A 22,884-nucleotide genomic window follows, 5' to 3' on the forward strand; every position below is an offset into this window, starting at 1 on the left:
TAGTTAATGAAGCGTTATTTTAATTGAGCAGATAAGGCAATAAGAAACAAAGTACCAAGAAAACATAAAACGCTAAAGAGCTATTTTATCAAACTGATCCATTAACGCTTAATTTAATTATAAAATAGCTTTAATCGTAAAAAATAGCCTTTTAAATTACAAATTGCATCAACTGTCATTTCATCACAGAGTAAATCAAGTAGTTGAATTTAAAATTTTTTTAATTTATGTGATTTTCTGCAGATGTTTAAATTTTTTAAGAAAAACATTTTATTTTTGATTGTTAAAGTTTTCTTTTTGGTTTATAGTTAATTTTATAAGTAAGATAAAACTAAGCAAGTTTTTTTTAATAACTTTGTAGGTAAAACTAATGAGAAAGTGTTTTTTCAGTAGAAAAAAAAAGGACAAATAAAAATTCTTAGTAAAAGGAAACAGCTAATAAAGTAAAACACAGTTTTATTTCCTCGCTAACATAAAGCAATAAAAATACAAGGATTAAAAAGGCTTTGCATAAAAGATTAAAATAAAAACTTACAAACATTGTCATCGAATGTTTTTAATTCTTACAACGTCATTTTATTTCCTGAACCGAACATTTTACATCTCATTTCCTGAACTTCAATATTTCATATTCGGTATTTCCTTGTCTCAATGGCTCTTATCTTTTCATGAACAATAAGATTGAGGTTTTCATAAACAAAAGGCCCGACATATTTACAGTTATTTCGGTTTTTATTTTCGGTCATACTTTCATATTTATTTTTAGCTTTATTAAAATCGACATTAAGCAAAGTTTTTTTTGAAAAAGTTGATTGTGTAGTTTAAAAACACCTAGGTTTTGGAAAAAGAAATAAAAATGTTTCAGTAACGTATGCGTAAATATGTTCAAGTAAATAAGTAAATCTTTTACGGCTTTGTATACTTACAAGCTGACAACAGCTAAATACATACAAAAATATACTACTTCTCTAAGATATTTCTTTAGTATAAACACCATACCTAGTTTTTATCGGTTTATCAATATCAATACAAAACAATATTAATAAACACTAGAAAACGTTTACCATTAAAAGTCTAAACTAGTTAAAGTTTTATTGAAAGTATGATTAAGCTAAAATTTTACGTTTTTGCATAAGTTTAATTACAAATATTTAAATAGATTTAGTTTAGTTAATCCAAGTGTAGTTCTAAAAATAGGCTTAGTGTATTTCTACCAAATAAGTTTTATAGATACAAACTTTTTCTACTTTCACATAAATTTCATTTAACTACCAAACACACAAAAATGTCAAATTGGCCAGTTTGTTTGCATATAACGAAATTTCGCGAGTCTCGTTTAATCCGGCCATCTTTTTTGAGGTTTAAACTTGGGCACAGTAGGTTGCTTCAGTTAATACGTTAACACCCATTTCCGCCACCACGTAATCTCCCATTGATGGACTTTTAAACCTCAAGAATGCAGCAAAATGAGCTACAAAAAAACTGCTCTAAAATATTTTCTTAATCTCAGTTGTTGGTTTTTATAAACGGCAAAAAATTCATGGCTAATTAGTAAACCTTTAAAACTGCAGAACGTATTGGACAGTTCAAAAATAAACAAGCGCTTCCTACATAAAAGCATGATTTATAGTATATTGAATTCTAAATTAAGATTTAATGTATATTTACGATAAGTGTTATTGTCTAAAGAAGTAGTTAGCTATATTTTAGTTCACAGTTAGTCTTTAAGCTAACATTAAGACTTACTTGCTAAAGCAGTTCTTTTTAAAAACTTTAAATCAAAACATATAACGAATTTAATATTTACATTTATATACATATATTTATTAAAAAACAAATAAATTTCGATACTCAACTCTCATCATATAAATATACGAATACAAAGCTATGTAAAATAAAATAGAAAAATAATAAAAATTAACTCGAATCGAAAGAGTTAAAAGAAAGCAGAAATAATAAAAATACAAAATAAAAGTCTAAAAAGGAAAACTTCAATGAATATCGATATTTACCGTGATAATTTTCCACAAACAATAAAACAAGAAAAAAGACATAGAAAATCTATTTTTTCTTGGGAAAATAATTTATTATTGCTGTTTTTAATAAAAACAATTTTTTAGTCGACATTACATGCTTTTTATTTACTTTACGGTGTTATTTTTGTTAGTTAAAGCAGGTACAGTGTAAGACCGTCATAATTAACTTGATTACACTTTAAGTTAAGTATAGAGAATTTGGATGGTTTCATTGTAAAGTTAAAAGTTTGTGTAAGTTAAAATACTAACTAAAAAGAGTATACGCGATAATCAAATAAAAATAAAAATTTTTAATCAAATAAAATTCTTCAGCAACTGATGAGAATGAAAAATACTTTAGGTGACTTAAATAACATATTATGTTTTTGTTACGTACTGCAAAATTTACAATTGCAAAAACATAAAATATTGATAAGAAAGTATATGGTTGAATTTCATTTAAAAACTTTAAACTAAGCAGAACTCATGAAGTAAAAACTGCAATTAATTTTGTTAAAACGACTTTGTTTTTAAGCATTTTGAGAAAATATTTTGTACAAAAACAAAATTTAAAAGATACTTACAAATATCTAAACCCATATCTAAGCAATTTGAGCAGTAAACAAAGTGAATGCTTAAGTGGATTTTTAAGTCTGAAAACTACAATTATGTATTTAAGTATTAAGAAACAAAAAATAAACAACAAGTCTTAAACTAAACGTTTGATTTTTGCTTTTCTATTTAAGACTGCGCGTTAGAGCCCTAACTAGGTACAAAGTTAAATTCCGATTCACTACCCAGAGGTTTAAAACCTTCCTGGTAATAAAACTATATGACGTCATAAACGTCCAGACATCTATGACAACACGAATAATTTTACATCACTTGGTTGCCTGAAACTTGGTACTGGTAATGCTGTTGAGCCTGTGACGTCACTTCCTGCGGGCTTCCCCTCTGCGACCCCGACACCTGCAAGTACGCCGGGTTCACCGCTAGGTGCTGCACCTGTCCGTCGGTTGGGGAGTTACCCCGGCTCGTTGAGCAGCTCTGGTGGTACGCCGCTTGACTCACCATGTCAGCTGGCTGGTAAGCTTCGGATGAAACAGCTGGGGTTTCCCCGACCAACTGGCCGTTGGTTGCCGTTGTTGTGGTCGGAAAGGAAAGACCAGGAAGACCCGCTTGCACGGCTGCCGCGTAGTAGTTTGGGTAAACGTTAGGTGGGAATTCCCCGTACTGCTGGCTGCTCACCGCCGGGTAGCCTCCGGACGAGGTTGTCATAGCAACTGCTGGGTCGACTGCCGCAGGGTACTGGTGGTGATGGGCGTAGTGAGCGAACTGGTGTCTGGGGTCTACAGAGTAGGGGGAGGCTGACATGTGATGGTGGTCCTTGTATGACGTCATAATGGGTCCACCGATAGTTTGGTATCCATGGTGGTGGTGAACTCCGAACTTTACGTCTTTCTTCATCAGGCTCTTTGCTTGTTTTCGACGCGGTCTGTTATAAAACAATTAAAGTTAGATAAATAGTAAAGATGCAAAAACTTGCTAGTTTTAATGAGTTACAATTTAAGTAATAAGCACAGTATTAATAAAACATTTAAAGGTAAAAATTTAGTTAATTTTAGCTAAGAAACTATAAATAAAGCAAAATGCAGTTTGAAGCTGAGATTTAAAAAAAAACTAGATCTAGTTTAGTTAAATTGTGAAATAAATGTTTTAATATGGTTTCTTGACTAACAGTTTAAAAAAAATCTTAAGTAAATGTTTCCAACAAACATTTAAGAATTTAAATTCAATTAAATTAACTTTAAAGGTTTGTTTGTAAAAATAAAGTTGTAGTTTTCTGAATTCCAAATTTCACTTTAAAAGCAGTTGAAAAATAGAAAATTGTAATCTGTTGTAGATTTACAACCATATTGTTTAAAATATATCATGTAGGCCAAAAGGTCGCCTCTACTACGCACCATTGTTAAAATAATTTACTATTATGTCGTAACAAAAGCTGGTGAAGTTCGTTCTACACTTAGTTATAAAAAAAGTTAAATACCAAAACTGTAAGAGGAGTTCTGTAATGTTAAATAAGTTTTAGATTAGCATTTAGTAGAAATACATAACAGTCAGCCAATGTTTTTTAAATACAGAGTTTTTGATTTTATGTCTAAGAAAAATTAAAATACGACTCAAAGTTTTTTGAATATTTTCAAGTTTTATTAAAAGCTAAACTAGTTTGTGTTTGATACTTTACCTTGCTTTTCTTTTAAGACAAATAAAAATCATGACAAGAATTTTTTCAAAACTTAAGTAATATTTATCTATTAAGGCCTCTTACTTATTAATATCTATACAGTTATTACGTATATTTGTACATTTTATACATGGTCTAGTGTTATTGTTTGTTATATTTGTTAATCTATTCTAACAACTAAAAAACAATTAATTGCTCACGATCATAAAACCTTCTAAAAGTATCTGCTAGTCTAGTTATCATACCTGTATTTATAATCTGGATGTTCCTTCATGTGTTGTGCCCTCAGTCGTTTCGCCTCATCAATGTAAATTCTCTTGTCCTGATCTGTCAGTTTCTTCCACTTCATTCCGAGCCTCTTTGATATTTCAGAGTTGTGCATTTTCGGGTTCTCTTGCGCCATCTTTCGCCTCTCCTGTCTCGACCATACCTGAACAGAAAATTTTAAGGTCAGCTACACTGGTAGTTTAACTTAAGTTCAACTTATTATATCTGTGAAAGTGTTAGTTTTTTAAGAAGTAAGGTAGTTTTGAAATGGAATAACTTAAGTGATTTATTTTTTCTACTGAAACATATTTACATACAAAAAAATCAGTGTTAAACGTTCAATTGAATACTTATTTTGAGTTTTAGACTTTAAATGAGTAAAAACTTCATTAAAATTATCAAAATTATCAGAAGAATGTACTTAATTTTCTTTGTTTAAAAAAACTGTCTGTTGTAGTAACTTTACCTGTGATCTAAATTTGAATATATTAAGCGACTTATTTTTAAATATTTGTTTTATATTTTACTTCATAAAAGCAAAATTATTAGTTTTATTTACTTTTATTTTTAACTATATTAAAAAAATTAATCCGTAAGAAAATTTATGACAAAAAAACTTAATTTTCATATTATTATTTTAATCAACACTACTATGTTTTTTTTTATTACTTTATTGTTTTTTAATATACTTATTTTGATAGGAGTTCATCATGTTACTGATAAAACCTTAACTGTCGGTATTTTCATAGTCAGTTTTATCTAATATAAAAAATCTAATTTTATGAACTATTAATTTTAAAGCAACTTCATAAAAATTAACAATAAAGTAAGTTTTTTCAAGTTTTACTAGTGTTAAAGATTTTTGATACAGTTTTATTTATCTATTTAAAAACAAACTAATAAATAGTGCCCAAATAATATCGTAATATAAGACTTGCTCCAACTAGATTTTATTAAACTAATTGTTTATATAAACATTATTTTTTTACTACTCTAAAAAACTGTCAAAATATGATAGTGAAGTATTATTAAACAAATAAAAATGCGTAATTTTATATTTATTGTCAGTTAGGTTCCGGTAATCAATTTAGACAAGTTAAAAAATGGAGCTTCAACACAGCGTCCGAAAAAACAAAAAGTACCTTTTGTTTTTAGAAGTTTACTAGAAGAACTTATTTATGAAAACATAGTTTAATAAAAAATGATACTTAAACTAATTTCCGAATTTATCTGAATTCAAAACATGTCTTTTGCCACTTCACCTGAACGTAATTCGCGCCATTTTAATGAAGTTTAGGATTTTTTTTCTCAAAATAGACTTAAGCGTAAATCGAAAACAAGTAGAAAAAGACTGCTTCTTTTAAACTCTGTCGTCAAAATATTTAAAAGTACATACTAAAAATATTCTATAACAGTAAGTTTTATTCTTTAAAAATAACACATTTAAAATTTTGTTTCTGTTTGTTTATAAAACTGCACGTCTTCTTTGATCTTTTTTTTTTAATTTTGTATTTATCATGCTTTAGTTAACAGGTTAGTTAAGTAAAAAAAAAAACGTTTTTTTCCGTTTAATTGAATACATTTGAATATTTAAAGAAAAAGTACAACTTTGATTTATAAGAAAAAATCTTACTGATAAGTAATCCAAAAGTTATCTGTTTAAAACTTATGTTTATTAAAAACAATCATAACTTTAAGATTGAAAGTCATGGGCTAAACGACTTTGCTATATTTTACTTGAGTTTTTAAAGTATATCAGGCAAAATCTTTACGCTTAAAATTATTATTTTACTGCTGTTGACTACACGTTACTCGATAGAAAGAAACATTTCTGAGTATCAAACTGCACGTGAGAAAATTTTGCCACCTACGGTCTTTGTTAAAAAGCAAAACTGAAATTCGAAACCTTCATAGCGATTTGTCGTAATTTATTCAACTCAACAGCGAATCTCTTGAGAATTTAAAGTTATTTCGAGCAAAAGTCATTTCACGGATCATTTAAAAGCGTTTAATCAACCTGTTTACTAAAAATAAGATTTTCTTGCTTAAAAAGCCATTACTTTTTGATGATTAATGTTAAATCTGTTCTAAAATTACCACACAGGTTTTGTTTTTTCCTCTCTTGATAAAGTAAGTTTCTTGGTATTTTTAAAAGTTTTTAAAAACAATCACAGTTCGTTTAATATTTATTTCAATAGTAAATTAATTATTAAAAAAAATTACCATTTGTTTGTCATTTCACTAAACTACTTACAATCGAACTGGTTTAAATTAAACTTTATTAAGTACACCTTAGTCGCACTTTTTTATTAAAATTGTACTCAAAACTAACTACAACTATTGACCTAATAAGGAAATTAAGAACAAAATGGTTAGTTTAACATGATATAAAAAACAAACCATGAACGCGTTCATTGGCCTTTTTACTCTCACTTCCGGTGTTTTCCCTCCAACTGAATCCCCTGGCGACCTCTCACTTCCTTGCTGGGGACTCCCCCTTCCTTGCTGCACCCCACCGTTCTGCTGGGCGTATATGGAGTGGGCTATCAGGTGCTCGTTTCCATGGTGATGTTGGGCGGCCAACTGCGCCATGACCTGCCCCTGAAACTCTTGATGCTGGGCCAACTGGTGGTGATGGTCCATGTGATACCTGGTTTCGGGAATTTCCCCTCCACCTGGCGAGTCCTGTGGTTGAGTGGGGGAGGGGTTGATATGGTAACCTGATTGTTGTTGCCAAGCAACTTGCGCTGGTTGCTGGGGAGGTTGTTGTTGTTGAGCGGCCAATTCTATCATTTTGTTGTTATGAATATCCAGTGTTGCGGTTAATTTTATATAAATCTACTATTTAACAGTTATATGAAAATCAAGTTATTTTTTTTTAATTGGTTTAATTAACTTCAGCACAGCTTTACTTAAAACTTAGATCTATTTTACAGCGGTTTTTTTACAAAGAAAAAAAATACAGAAATGCTTGTGTTAACTGGTTTATACTTTTTACTGTCTTTGCATTTCATTTTTTCTGTTATAACTAGTTGTTTAATCATGTGCTTAAGTCAACAACTTGATAGCGGACAGGTAGTTTCTCAAAAAGATTTAGTCTTTATATTTCTTAGTATCTACATAAATCATTTAACTACTAATTAAGTTTTCATACAACTTTTTACGTCGTTCTGACATGTTACCTTTTTTATAAAACATATGATTTATAAGACTTACGATGCATACATATAAAGAAGTATAAATACAAAGGATGCTGTCATAAGTTACATTGTTATAGACTTGTGAGCTGTATGTAATCGTTTTACAGACAAAAGCTTATTTTCAAGTCATAAGATTTTTTTCTAAAAGCGTAAACTTTCGCACGCAAAACTATCAACTACATACAAAAACTCTACTTCAATTTATACACATGACATTTTTGTACGAGCGATACTTAAATATAGAAAAAATTAATAACAATTTAGTTATTTTTTATCATAGACTAGTAGATAAACATACCAAGATTTATAGTTTTTTTTTTAAGTCTAAAATGTATCAAATGTTATTCCATTCCGCAGGAATTCCATTAGTAAATTAAATGTTATTTATTCAATAAGAACTTACTTTTTACTACTTTTCATACTGTTATAAACATTTTAACTATATGTTTAATTAACTCATTTTAAACTACTAAAATTAAAATGAATAACTTTTGTTTTACTTTTAATCAAAACACCACTAAAGCAAGTTTGTCAACTTTCAAATGACTTGAGTTCGTAATTCACAGCATTTTAACTTCAGCTAACTTTTGAGAGAACTTTTTTCAGCAATTTTCAACTTCTCTCGTTTTATACACGATTTTTTCCCGTAAACTCGTTTGGAGCAGTAGAGAGTTTATGACAGAAAAATCTTAAATTTTTACACATTTTCTTGCTGTACGCTTTTTTCTAAATTAATTTAATAAAACAAATTTACAATATTTTATACTTCAATTATTTTCAATTTAATACTTCAAGATAAATTTTATTAATATGATTTAAAGATAAAAAATTAATCATAAGAACTTAGTTTGTTGATATTTTCTATTTTAAGTGCATCTAAAATTATAATAAGACTGTTTTAATAATTTTCTAACTTTAAAAAACTCTCAAACTTTAACGATTGAAAATGTTATGACTAATTTTCATCAGAGATGTAAATGACAACAATAAAAATATTATCTATTCGTAACATATTACATTTTCTCTTAAAATATTACTTTTTTACTATTATATTTTGTTTTATACAAGTATCCTAAATTCAGATTTATAAACAAAATATCTTTATTATATCAGTTTATATCTAACTACCAGTGTTTATGAAGTACAGGAAATTATAAATCATTATTTAATAAAATTAATAATTTATATTCATTTAGAATTAGAGGTTTTAATAAGTTTAAATTTTGTCTATTAATTTATATTTCTATTCAAAAGTTTAAAAATATCTTTACGGAATTCTTCGCTTAAAAAGTTATAAATGTTTATTTTACCTCTTTTTTAATAGTAGAAAAAATACAAAGTATAGTTGAAAAAGACTTACAACTAAAATTTACCAAGATAAAATACAATCATACATCAAACTAACTACCAGATTTATAGCAAAAGTCACATACACCAGATGTCTAATTAAAAACCGAACATACCTTAAAACTCTGCTATACGTAAAAAAATTAAGTGGAGTTTTACAATTAAAATTGAAACTTAGACGAAGTAAAACGTTTTAAAAATTCAATAAGTTATAATATACAAGGTTTTTAATTTACAGTCTATGAAAAATAGTTTAGTTGAAAGTTTTTACAACAACGTGTAAACGTTGTTATAATGTTACTTTAATTAATGATCTACAAAGTAACTACTATCATTTCTAAACAAAAAAAAAACTTTGTAATAGTAATATAAACTTAAATTTGGTTTCTTATAATTAGTTTAATACTTTTCAGTATCTGTTTAGATTAAACTAACACAAGTACTACTGAGATTTACTTTTAGTTTAATTATTTGAAGTATGACAATGAAACTTTGATTGAATAAAAAATATTGTTAAGTATTATTATATCAAAGCGCTACAATCTTGTTATCGCTTGTAACTTTTTTAAGTTCAGATAGTTAAAAAATCTGTAAGTATTTAAAAACTTGAAGTACACTATATGTTTTGGTTTTAAGAAAGCAAACAGTTTTAAGAAAACAAACTTGAATAATGTAAAAAGCACTAAAAAACCAAGTTATTAAAACTTAATACAAAAAATGTTTTTAATTTTTTTTATAGCTTATTCAAAAATTTAATCTATATTCAAATCGAAAAACTTACCAGTCAGTTTTATTACATACCAAAATACATGGTGGCCAACAACCGTTGCTGTACGATGAGTATTAAAAATATCGTAATCTTTTTATAGAAACGAAATATGATTACATCTCAAAACAATATAACAACCGTTCGTTACCTGGTACGTTACTAGGCAACACATAACTGTCACTAAGCAACGAAGGTGAAAAACTCAAGTTTTAAATCCTGATTGACATAAGTGTATTGGTTTTGTGATAAGGTATCTTATATATAACAGTACTGTGATTTATTTTAAGAAATCTTTTTTTATTTTAAATGCATCTTTCATTAATATGCTCAAGTGAAGACTAATTATACTTTTGTATATTTCAATCATTTTTTTAATACAATTTAATATTATTTAAGTAGTAGACTCTTCTTTAACCGAATCATATAATTGATAGCGATTCTTACAATCTTTTTAACGGATGAGGTTTAACTGATTTTAATTTATGACGGTTTTAGTTTTTCCTTAATATTCTACAAACAAAAAAAATAACTTCCTAAAGTTTTTTTTTGTCTAGTTCTATAAAATAAAACTTACGCTTTTGTCTTAAACTATTCAGATTATTTTGTAAGTCGATTATAGAAATAAGTTTTACTTTCTTGAAATAAAGTAACATTTCACGACTTGATGTTTCTTTAAAAGAATAAAATTGTTTTGATTATATTTTTTTTTTTAAGTTAATACATTACTACTTTAAAATTTTGTAAACACTTTTATATCTTTTGATAAAAAAAAGTTTAAATAAACCTGTATAATAATTACTTTTTAAATAGTAATCATCTAGGTTTCATTAAACAAAGATTTTCAAAAATTAAAAATAGTTTAGGTTTGTCATTTTAGATTTAGATGGAGTAAGAACAATTAGAAATGAGAACTAAACTTCGGTTTGCCTACCAAAAAAAACTGCACAGGTTTACCAATAAACAAAAGACTGTTTTATATGGTAGATTAATATAAAACATTTATTCATGCATTAATAGTCAATTTTACTACAAACAGGAAGAAACAAAAGCTTATTTTGTATATTCAAAACATTTATCCCGACAAAAAGAAGTATATGTTAAGTACCTACTGTAGAGATTTGTAGAACAAAAAAAACTTATGAATAGATGAAGCTAGTTTACTATTGTCATTGACTTCAAGCGTACCAGTTACAAAGCGTTAACGTAATCCTAAACTTGTATAAGTCTCAACACAAAAGAGCTGCTGTGACTTTAAGAATTTTTAATTTATATTTTCTTCTGTCAAGTTCACAACGTTTGTTGGGTTTACCAAACGTTCAGTTTTTTTATACAAAACTTATACCTGCTAGTAAAGACTTGGTAACACATCCAAGTTTTTTTTTTTAATTAGAATATTTTTTGCGTCGTTGATCGAAATAGTACTATTTAATACACTTATAACATTAAAACTTAGATCTCGTCTATTTTAAACATTAATATAATGTTTAATGAATGACTTTGCTATTATGCATTTCGAAAAATGAAAATTATCATAACTAACTTCATTTGTTATTTTGAAGGTGCTTTTTTTTATAAATACAGCTTTGTAATCAAGTTTACAACAATTAACCATATAGATAATACTCATTATAGCCATGTGAGCTTAATAATTGTTTGATGTAATTAAAAAAATATACAAGAAAAGATGTCGTTATAAAACGTTTAATAGGTTTTAATTTATATAACTCTGTTGTAATAATGTGGGAACTATATATTTTGGTTTTCGTAAAACAATACCAGGTCACCAGACAACCTAAAAATTCAAAATATTTTAGGTGGTTAAAAAATTTTCTGAGTGATTTTATTTTATGTAAACAAGAGAAACTAATATGTAAAACTTTTAGAAAACTAAAATATTAATTTTTTTTTTCAAACACTCATACAGCTATTTTTGTTTAAAGCTAGAATAAAAGTAAATAACACTTTTTTTTCTTTAAACAGTATAAAAAATTTAAGCAAAAAGATGCAGATTCTATGAGCTACCTTGTTTTAACTTTACTTACAACATAGCAAAGCTTTCAAGTGTAACAAATTAAAACAACCAATCTATTATTTTCAGAAATCGAAAATTAAATACGTCCGTATCACACCCATGTTTATGCAAATTTTTCTTTCCAAATTAAGCGCTAGTTCAATCAACCGCTTATTTTAATTACAACATATTTTCTCTTAATACTTTCACTTTTTTTTTTTGTTTAAAACTTTAATCGTTCCCGGCATCAAACAGGCGCCAGTTTGTCTCCCCAGTTCGGAAGGCTCCGTCACCCCTAACAACGCAAACCCGTGTTGCCACCCACGTCGTTGCTATGCGGCGTGATGTTTGACCGCCGTGACGTCATACGTCGGATGTTGCTCGAAATTTTGACGAAAGAAGCTTTAAAGTTAATTTTACTCAGTGCTAAAAATTTTGTAGAAGTTTTCTTTCATTAGTTGTGTTAATGTTAAATAAATAAAAAAATAAAAAATAAAGCTTAGTTATAAACTTGTTACAAAAAAAACCTACAGTTAAATACTTTATATACGTTTATTTTTAGAAAGTCTACAAACCAATTTATTGTTATCTTAATTTTCTAAGCAAAAATTTTTAAAATATTAGTAACAGATATAATAATAACACAATTTAAACAATAGTTTATAAAAATAACAATATAATATAAAGATCTTTTTATTTATAAATAAAAAGTTAAGTAAGTTGTAAGTATCTTAGAATTTGTATTCTTTTTATTTTGAAATTTTAAAAGTTTTTGTTAGGATGTTGAAATTAAAAACAAACGTGGTAAAAAAACCAGCATTCTTAAAATGTTTCTTTTCTTTTAAATTTTTCAAAAATAGTTAAAGGTCATGACAACAAGTTTTATCAAAAAATGCTTTAAGAAATAAACTTTAGGCTTGATTGCACTTAAAAAATCTGACATTTATTTGAGGAGAAATTATCTAAAATAATCCTATCAATGGGTAGTTAAACTAAACTTTGCACGAACTTAGACTGCTTAAAAGATATAAACTTTAATTTTTAAAGTTTAAAAAACTTCAAGATTTTAGTTTTGTAACTTAATCTCGACTTCACTAAGATTAAACTTTTCTTTTGTTATTTTATATGTTTTAACAAAAACCTGGCTTTTTCGTTAAAAAGTTTCAAATTATAAACATAGTAAACACATAATGTAAGTATAAAATTTTATAAAAAAATAAAAATATTTTTGTATGAAAATTCGATTTACTGTTTTCGTTTTTCTTTAAAACATCCTAAATGATTGAAGTGAGTACAAACTTAAAATGACGCTGATAATTTAACACAAGCATTTAAATTGTATTACAGTTTTAATTTAGTTTTGAGTAAATTACTTTTGTTAAAGTTAGTCTGCTTTTTTTTTACTTCGCCTTATTTTTGTGTAGATGGTCTTTGGTGATACATAAGATTTAAAACATTAAAATTAATTATAAAACTTGTCTACTATTTGAATTTTTGTAACTTATTGCTCGTAGTTATAAAAATATTTAGTTGTAGTTTATTTTAAAAGTGTATAGTATTTAGTTGTAGTGTCTCAGAGTTGTGTCTATTAATCATTGCATTAATTGTATTTGAAAGAATAATTGTACAGTATCGTTATTTAATCTTAATATTATGTTCAATATTCAACTATCAAGCGCTTATTTAAAAAAAAAATTCTTATAGTTAAATTAAAAACAGGAAATAAGAATTTAGTTTTATTACATGATTGTAGATTAGCTTTAGTTGTCAGGCAGAAAAATATTACTACGGAAACAAATCAAGCGTAATAAAATTTATTATAAAACTCAATGTTTTAAGTACGAGGAAGTACAAATTTACCGTTAAGTATTAAGAAAAAGCTTTTATTTAATCCACGAATTTTAGAAAATTGTAACATTTTGTATAAAAAAGATACATTTTAGAAGTCTACAATTATAAATAGTATTATATCAGTTATTTTGTACTTGTCATTTAATTTGCTGTTATCAGCTTAAAGAACATTTTATAAACTTACTTAGTAAAAACATTGTAGTAAAAATATTAACACTGCTAAAGAAGTTTACTGAATGCTTTGTAATTATTTTTAGGAACTTCCTTTTAACAAAACTAGCATTCAGTTTTGTTTTACGTTATTGGTATTAAAATAAAAAGCTCTAAACTTTTTTTTCCAAAAATTAACAAAAATTTACTGCTCAGTGCAAAAACAAAATTGGACTAAAATTACTCAATGCATAATTTTTTTTTTTGCAAACAGTCTACGTGAAGTTAAAAAGGTCGTTGAATCAAATCAAACAACTGTAAATTACAAGGATTAAGTCGCCTTTGTTTAAGTAAGCCGGTTTTATTAGTATAAAACGAGACACACTTATTAAGTCGTAACTTGGCTAATTGACTACTTTGACGACATTTGCAGTCGCTTAATTTATCAAAAGTTACTTTTAATAAATTAAATTATATTACAATTTAATTACTTTTATAAGATATGCTAGGAACATAAGTAAATTTAGTCTATTTTGTGTTGCATTGTAATAACTAGAGTCAGCCTTTTTTAAATTGTGGTGTTGTGATTTTAATCTGTAGTTTTTCATTTCTTAACTATTATTAACTTGTAAAATTAACATATTTTATGCATTGTTAAGTTTAAAAAAGATGCTTAGCTTTATCTTTTTATAATGTTAATTAAACCAGTAGATATAAATATAAAACAAAGTATTTTAAACATAGACTTATATTTCATCGTAGTTTATGTTATATCATATAAAAGCACTGTGAAATGTAAAAAATCTTTATAAAATAATTTAATAGTAATTTTAAAAAATAAAGTGATTATCAAGTTAGTATGTTAAACTTAATTTTACTTGTTAGTTTAAAAAATGATAAAATAAAGGTTTCAAAAATTGTTGAAGAATGACGTAAGCAATTAAATGTAGTAAAATCAACACAAGTTAACGAAGACTTTTATTATCAATACTTATATGTCCAAAATGTTTAATTAAACAAATATTTATACAGTGCGTGCGTCTTAAAACAACTGATAAGTTTTCAATCAAAGTAAGACAAAAAATTTAAAACCAACATAAGTTTATCCGATCATTTGAGTAAACTTACTTTTTGCATACTTAAGGGGTCATATTGTTTTTACTGTTAGGTGGGGCATAGATAAAAAAGTTATTGCTTTAGTATGTCAGATATCGTTTTTAAAATAACTTTATTCACGCCAGATTCGCTTGTTTTTATTTAAACCTTTAAATGCCCATACTAATATTTCTTAAATTCAAGATAACACAATAAAAGATACACATTTAATAATTAATTTACTGTCTTATTTAAACCAAGAAAAACATACTATCAATTTTTTGTGATGACCCTTTATATTATACTTGTGATAAAGAAGCAAACGGAAATAAAATCGTCAATGAACCATAAAGTGTTTCCGCTTTACTTCAGTTACTAAATTTATTATTTCGGAAAAAAGCTGTTTTTTGTTTACTTACTATTGATTGATTTAGATTTATGACTAAAGTAGTGAAAAAGTTTTAGATTACGTTTAGTTTTTAAGTTTATCTTAAATATATGTGATAAAAAAACTATACTTCATTGATTGATAAAACACAAACAAAATAAATCTAAATGATGGATAAGAGCTTAACAAAAATAATAGGTGGCCTAAACTACGTGCTTTTTAAAATTTTCGTGGTTATATTAATATTTATTTATAATATGCTTTTAGACGGTGAAAAATAGGAATAATAGTATTTTTACGTTTAGCCTCTAACTTTATAGGTATAATAATATATAAAAAAATTATACTTTAGTTTTCTTAAAAACATTTTAATAAGTATATAAAACATTTGAAAAAATATCTACTATACAGGTTGTATATAAAACAATATGTTTTAGGTGAGTCGTTATAAATTTTCAAAACTTATTTATTAAGAAATTAGTTTATATAAACAAGAATTTTTGAAACATATTAAACTGCTAGTTGTATAACAACTAGTTTCAGAAACGTTTTCTTTTGAACAATCTTAAAATTGTTAAGCTTTTTTGAACAATTTTTGGTTATTTAAACTATTTATAATAAGTTTATATACAATTTACTTTTGTTTCAAATTCAACATTAAACAGTGACCAAATAGTAATTTTTTTTTACTACTTCTTTTTAATTAGAACTTACTTTGGTTGTTTTTTACTGCCAGCTTAGTAACCTTTAATTTTATAAGTAACTCAATAGTAAACTACAAAAATGAAATATTTTTAACATTATAATAAGAAACCTTAAAAAGACATTTCATTAAAAACACAAAAAAAAAACGAATAAAGATATACTTAACGACAAAAAAGAATAAATGCTATCTTTCTTCAACAAAGAATTTTTAATAACAATTGTTGGCGGTTTCCTTAGTATTGTTATTATAGTAATCAAAGTTTATTATTTTAACTTTAAAAATAACGAAATAAGCTTACACATCAATCAACAAGTAGGAATTTTTAATAAAATTTAATGATTTTGCAACTTTATTTTCTCATATTCTAATACGTAGTATTCCAAGAAATTTTATGTATGTATTCGCATTATGTATCAAAAATGAAATTGAAAAGTGGCTAGAATAGTGAAATCACTACAAAAATTGATTTAATGACCAAAAAAAACTCGATTGTTTTTATTTACTCAAAGTTTTTCTATAATATTTTGAGCAGTAATTAAAATCGTTTCGTTTAATTAAGAATCATTTTAGATTACTTTATACCACCTTCTAGACTTATGTAGACACATTTTTACTAAAATTTTCAAACTATAAAGTTTAACATGTAATAAAAACTGTTTAAGCGTTTACAATATTAATATTTTTATACGTACTAATATATTTTAAAATCATTTTTTAACTGATTTAAGTTTAACTTAAAGAACCTAAACCTAAAAGTCTTTTTCAAAAATTAACGTGAGATTTCAGTTTATTTGTTTTATTTATGTAATTATATTGAAATAAAGTTTAAATATATTCTGTCTACATACTAAACACTAAACAAGTAATAGCTAAAGTACAATAAATAACAAGTATATGTAGTGTGTTGTTATGCATAAATACTAAATTAAGCATAAAATAATAATTAAAAAGAAAATACTATCAAGTAATCGTCTCATAGTTTTAAACTTATCACTAAATATTTAACTGAAAGTGATAAATAAATTGATAATATCATGTAATGTCGTTCAAGCCTTTTAATGAATAATATACTTAAATTTTAAGTTTATTCATAAAGTTGTATATTCTCAAAAAAAATGCACAAACAACTACAAAAATATTTATGTCTTTCACAATAGGTTTATGTTTGCATGTGTGTTTAAAAAGAGTAAAAGATTATGCTATCTTTTTTCTAAATTAAAATAATTTGATTTTCTACTTGAGTGGATACGTTTGAGTTTTTGTGTATACATTTATCGTTCATTGTTTTATTGATATATATGTGTAAATCTTGGTATTGGTTGGTTTTTGTCGTAACATTTTGTAGTAAAAAAAAATTGTCTCATCTTACACCATGTACTTGTATATTACTTAAGCATAAATAGACTAATGTCTAGCAGCGCTTAGTTATACAAGGACAATATTAAATAAATTCTTATTTAAAAATGTTTTTAACTCTGCATAATTTACATGGATTTGTTCTCATCTATACTAAGGTTTTGTAAACGTTGCAGTTCTTTAAAACTTTTGAAAACTTTTACAAAGAAATATGTGAAATACAAAATTTAACAAGAGACAAAAATTTACTTGCTGTACAATGACACTGTTATAAGTAATATATTTTGATAAGATTATGATAATAAACTCAAGAACGTTTAACGAAAACAAGTTCCCATGTGAAAAGAATAGAGTGTTTTATTTATAAAATGAGTATTATCGGAAGGTGTATTTGAATAGGTGTTAGATTTGTAAGAACACTTAAGTACTCGTTTCAAGAATCGTTTAATTTGAATTGTCGAATAAACTGAAGTGCGTTTTTTTTAACAAGTATTTTATTTTTAGCAAGGTGTATTTTATCAACTTGATATTTATTTTATTATTCTATATCAACAAAAAGTTAAAAAATTAACTAAGAATTTAAAGAAAATTAAAACTGTAGAATTAAAAATATTTAATTATTTTAAGTTTTCTTTAAACTTTAATATGTAAAGTATTTAGTTAATAGATTAAAATCAAGAGCTTATGTTTTTATTGTTTAATGTTTTATTTGATGTTAAAAACATCAACTATTCAATTTTAAATTCAATATATTAGATTGTTCAACAACAAACTTAACGCAACTGTACTAAAGTATTAAACCTATCTTTATGTTTTAAATTTAGTTTTATGTAAGTTTAAAAGTTTTAGTTTTAAATTTTCGTAAAAGTTTTTTGACCTAACTTTTAACTTTAATTATATTTTTTTATTTTGGGAAGTAATAACTAGTTTACTTCACTAAAACTTTTGGTAGACAAATTTTACACTTACAACTAAGGTCAAAGTTTTAAATTTCACAAAATCTTAACAACTTAACACTTAAATCTTGTCGTTGAGATAACAGCTGGTTAAGGAAGTCGAAATAAAAACTTTAAAAGATTTCAAGTATCTGATTCATTTGCTGAAGATCGTGAGAATAGTGACTTTATTAAATGTTGACTCTGTTCCTAAATTAGAATAAAAAAGTAGAACGAAAACGCCAGATGAATTTAAGTTTTGAGTGATTACAATATAAGAGTGTTTCAAAGTTGCAAAAATACTAAAATTTGTTATACAAAAAATCTTATTTTTGTTTTACACAACGTTTTTAAAAGTCATATTAGCATTGTACTTAAATTATTTTTAAAAACTTAGTTAACTGATTAGTAAATGTGTTTATTCAACATATACATCTTAAAAAAGTTTTTTTACTTATAATAAAAACATTTATTAACAGTTTGTAGTTTATTTAATTTTTATTTTAAGTATCTGTCGTATAAGCATTGATTTATAAGTACAAATAAAAAAAACATACAAAATGATAGAAAACTAGTTTTACTTTTTAAAAATATAATTTTAGACAAGAAAAGTTTTTAGAAAAAAAAATTAAACATAGTTGAATAAATTTCGCTAAATGAAATGTAAATAATATATGAAAGCTTTGAAAATAGTTTGTTTTTTATTTTTACATCCATCTTGTATTTAATCTCTAGAAGCATTCATTGTTAATTAATGTTTTTAAGTTTTTAAAATCTAACGTCTGCAGATGATATAAACTTTTTTTTCTTACATTTTGATGCTTTATCGAATATAAATAAACAAATAAAAAACTCACACAGTGTTTTATAACTTGAAAAATAAGTCAAGTTTTCTTTTTATAAATGTTGTTTAACTAAATAAACTACCTCTTTAAGAAAGAATAGTTTTATATTAAAAAAAAAAATTAGTAAATTTAGAATTTTTCATTAAAAAAGGCTGTAAGAACAAACAAACATTGATTTCTAGCTGTTGTAGAATTTCAAATTATTTAATGAAACACAATTTATTGAAAAATGTATATGTATTAATATTAAATTGTATTAAATGGGTATAAGTTATTTAAGTGAGTTATAACAAGCTTAATTCATTAAGTCGCATATAGTGAACCTAACTAGAAAAAATAGACTACATCAATAAGTACGCTTTTGTTAATTTAATCTTTTTTATTGTTAGGTCAATAAGAATCATAAAAATAACTTACGTTTAATAACATGTGTTCAATCAAAATCAATATATCTAAGTTATAAGTTCAGACTTATTGTTCACTACAATAAGTTGTATAAATATAGATTTCTAGAGAAATAAAGCAATATGCTTTATTAATTTCATTAGATTACCATTATTTTAGTTATATCTAATTGATATATTTTCAACCTTTAAGTGACACATTAATTTAGTTACAGACATAATAACTTTGTTTGAGTTTAAATTTGTATAAACCGGCGTTTAATAAGTTTGAAACTACAGCGGAATTGTTTAGTATCATTCGCTGTTTAACAAACAATACACAACTAATAACGTAAAATTGAATCGTAAATTAGTAAATTGTTGATAAAAATTAATTTAAATGTAATAATCGCAAAAAATAACAGCTTAAAGTTTGAAATAACCTATTTAATACACTTGTATTCTTTTAAGCTTTGTATACTCCATCAACTTCATGATTATCAAAAGTATTGTTTGTATGTGAATTTTTAAACATACTGTTGTTAAATTTCGAGTTAGTTAACAAAAGTTTGCAGCTTTTTTTAATTTGGAATATTATTAATATTTGTAAAACTATTGATCAAAACAACTCTTTTGTACTTAAAGCGTTTTTTTTTTGTGTTTTTTAAAGTGAGTATAAGTGTTTAATCAATATTATAGGCATGATATTGAAAACATATTTCCCTATGGACTACTAGTCATACTAATCAAAAAAGTTTTTATTATAATGTCAGTTTCCGTAAAGTACACTGTTTGATATTATACTACTCGACATTTCGCTTTAAGAATACTATATACCATGGAATTTGGCTGAACTTCAAACTGCTTAATGAACAGCATACTTTTTAATGGAAAAAGTTTTACCCTAGTTTGATTGACTTATTTAGTCTTTGGCATTGTAAATAAAAGCTTTTAAATGTAACTCTTATTCGCTTACTAATCAGCTTGTATTTCTATTTTATAAATAAATATTTTTCTAAATGCCAGATTTATGTTTTAATGATTTAATTAACTAAAAAAACTAATATATAAATTTTCTATGTGTCCTTTTTTTTTAAAGTATTAATTCTGTAAAATAAAGTTTTGCAAGGATATAAATCTAGTTGAAAGATATTAATAGGTATGTTGGTACAAAAAACTTAACGATAACTTATAGATATAAACAAAAGTAAAAAAAAAGTCAGAATTTTTTTTTATGTTTGTAATACAATGTTTTTTTAAACGTAAAATGGTAAATTGAAGTAAACGTAACTGAAGTAAATAAAAATAAATTTAAGAATGATAAGAATCTAAGGCTTGTAAAAACCCTACTTCTTAATAGTTGAAAAATATTTATTAGATTCAACAAAAGCGCTTAACATTTTTTAAATTTATGTTAATTCAAGTAAATAGTTATTTTATCTAACGATTTGATTTAAATTAATAATAAATAAGTTGGAAAAGAGTTATTTTTACTTAATTAATGGTAATACCTAAAAAAAAAAAGTTCTTTAGTTTGTTTGAACATCAAGTAAACAGAACTTTGAAGTATGTACAAAAAAAGACACTGGAATATTTAAAAAATATTAAAGTGATAATAAAATGATAATTTCTGATAAGTGACAAAAAACTTAATAGAAAATAGAATATTATCTTTACATTTGTCCAAAGAAATTTTAATTTCTAGAGTATGCATTCATAAAAAAAAAATTAGTTGTTGTACATTCTGACTAGAAGTATTTTAATAGTTTTAAGTAATAGTAGTACACAGTTTACTTCTTTTTTATAACTTATTTTTGTAATACTTTAAACATCAATAAATAAATGATATCTATAGTATAAAAAATCGTAGGTTGACATGTATGTAACATTTTTTGCTTGAAATAGGTATAATGTAATGAATAAATGTTAAAATAACTAGTAGTAAACTACTTAATTAAACTTTTTTTTTTCACTGTTCAACTCAAATATTGCGTACAAAAAATAAACAAAAAGCATTTAAAACCAAATAAAAGTTATATAGGAGTATTAAACATTTATTTATTTATTTTCAACTGACACCTGTATTTAGCTCTAAAATAAAGTTTTTTAGAACCTCGTTGAATTTGTATGTGTAATCATTCTAACTTTAACATCTACTTAAACAAGTTATAGTGTTATTACAAATAAACATCAAGTTTTGCATATATAGCAAACAAAATGTTAGTTTTTTAATTAAATTTTATTAGATGAAAAATTTGAAGATTGTTTGTAGTTTTTGACAAATGTGTAACCCTCCAAAACCTGGAACGGTTACATACAGCAATTTTAAATTTTTAAATTACTTTACAGTATGTTTTTAGATACGTTTTTTTTATTTTTTTATAGAAACTTTAAACTTATTTATATCGTTTAAATAACGTTGAAAAAAAAAAAGCTAGTTTTCGCAAAGGTGTACAAAAACGCAAAAACTTAGCTTTAACTTTAGATATATAAACTTGCTTAAAAAATTACTAATTTAAAACTAATTTAATAAATAAAAATATTTGTGTAACTTAGTTTTGTTTATGACTTATCAGTTCAATAAAAATGTGTAGTACGTAGTTTTAAAGGAAGAAATAATATAAAATTTTGTTTAAAGTTAACTAAAATTTATTCTAAATATATAATAGATGTACTGTAAAAAGTTCTATTTTTTAATCTTAAATGTACATTCTATAAATCATTAAGTTAAAGTAACATGATTCACCAATACCCTTTCAATTAAATTTTATAGATATTTTTATTTATTTAATTTTTTTGTTTTAAATCATAGTTTTGACTTTAATAAAAAAGAGTAGAATTTGAATACATGCTTGTTTATGGTAATTATTATGAAATACCTTACTTTATTCTTAGTATAATTTGATGCAACTAGTAGAGTTGACTATTTAATTTGTTTGATAAGTACAAGCTATATCTGTATTGATATACATCACTTTTGTTGTGCCATATTAAAAAGACACTCCCGACCTGAGTCTTTTTTGAACTCAATTTAAATAGTTAAAACCGTAAAAACAATTCTTCTCTAAACACTTTTTTTATTGCTTAAATTTTAGTTAAACCGCTCAAGTTAAAAGTGCTTAGTTGTATTTTACTTATTTTTATAATAAAATATAACAATTGGAACTTTAAAAAAATGTTTTTAGAATATAAAATATCTTAGTTACTTTAAGTTTTCATAAAGCTGCAATTAGTATTGAGGTTCAAGTTTTTTATTAAATTTTTTCATATATGTATAAAAATTTCATGTTTTAGTTCAAATAATATAAGTTAAAAATTGAC

The 22,884-nt window shown here is 25.0% G+C and overlaps 1 protein-coding gene across 1 annotated transcript; it reads right to left on the reverse strand.

Moving 5' to 3' along the window:
* Nucleotides 1-2,001: 2,001 nt before the first annotated feature.
* On the reverse strand, nucleotides 2,002-7,363 carry LOC145835837 (uncharacterized). Its single transcript, XM_082943570.1, has 3 exons — nucleotides 6,928-7,363; nucleotides 4,506-4,690; nucleotides 2,002-3,510 (listed from the first exon to the last, which is right to left on the reverse strand). Exons 1-3 carry the CDS (start codon nucleotides 7,318-7,320, stop codon nucleotides 2,892-2,894), a joined length of 1,197 nt encoding a protein of 398 aa, XP_082799696.1. The 5' UTR covers nucleotides 7,321-7,363; the 3' UTR covers nucleotides 2,002-2,891.
* Between the last annotated feature and the right edge of the window lie 15,521 nt (nucleotides 7,364-22,884).

Source organism: Thalia democratica, chromosome 5 (assembly GCF_965202585.1).
Source record: "Thalia democratica chromosome 5, ktThaDemo2.hap1.1, whole genome shotgun sequence".
Taxonomy (NCBI): Eukaryota; Metazoa; Chordata; class Thaliacea; order Salpida; family Salpidae; genus Thalia; species Thalia democratica.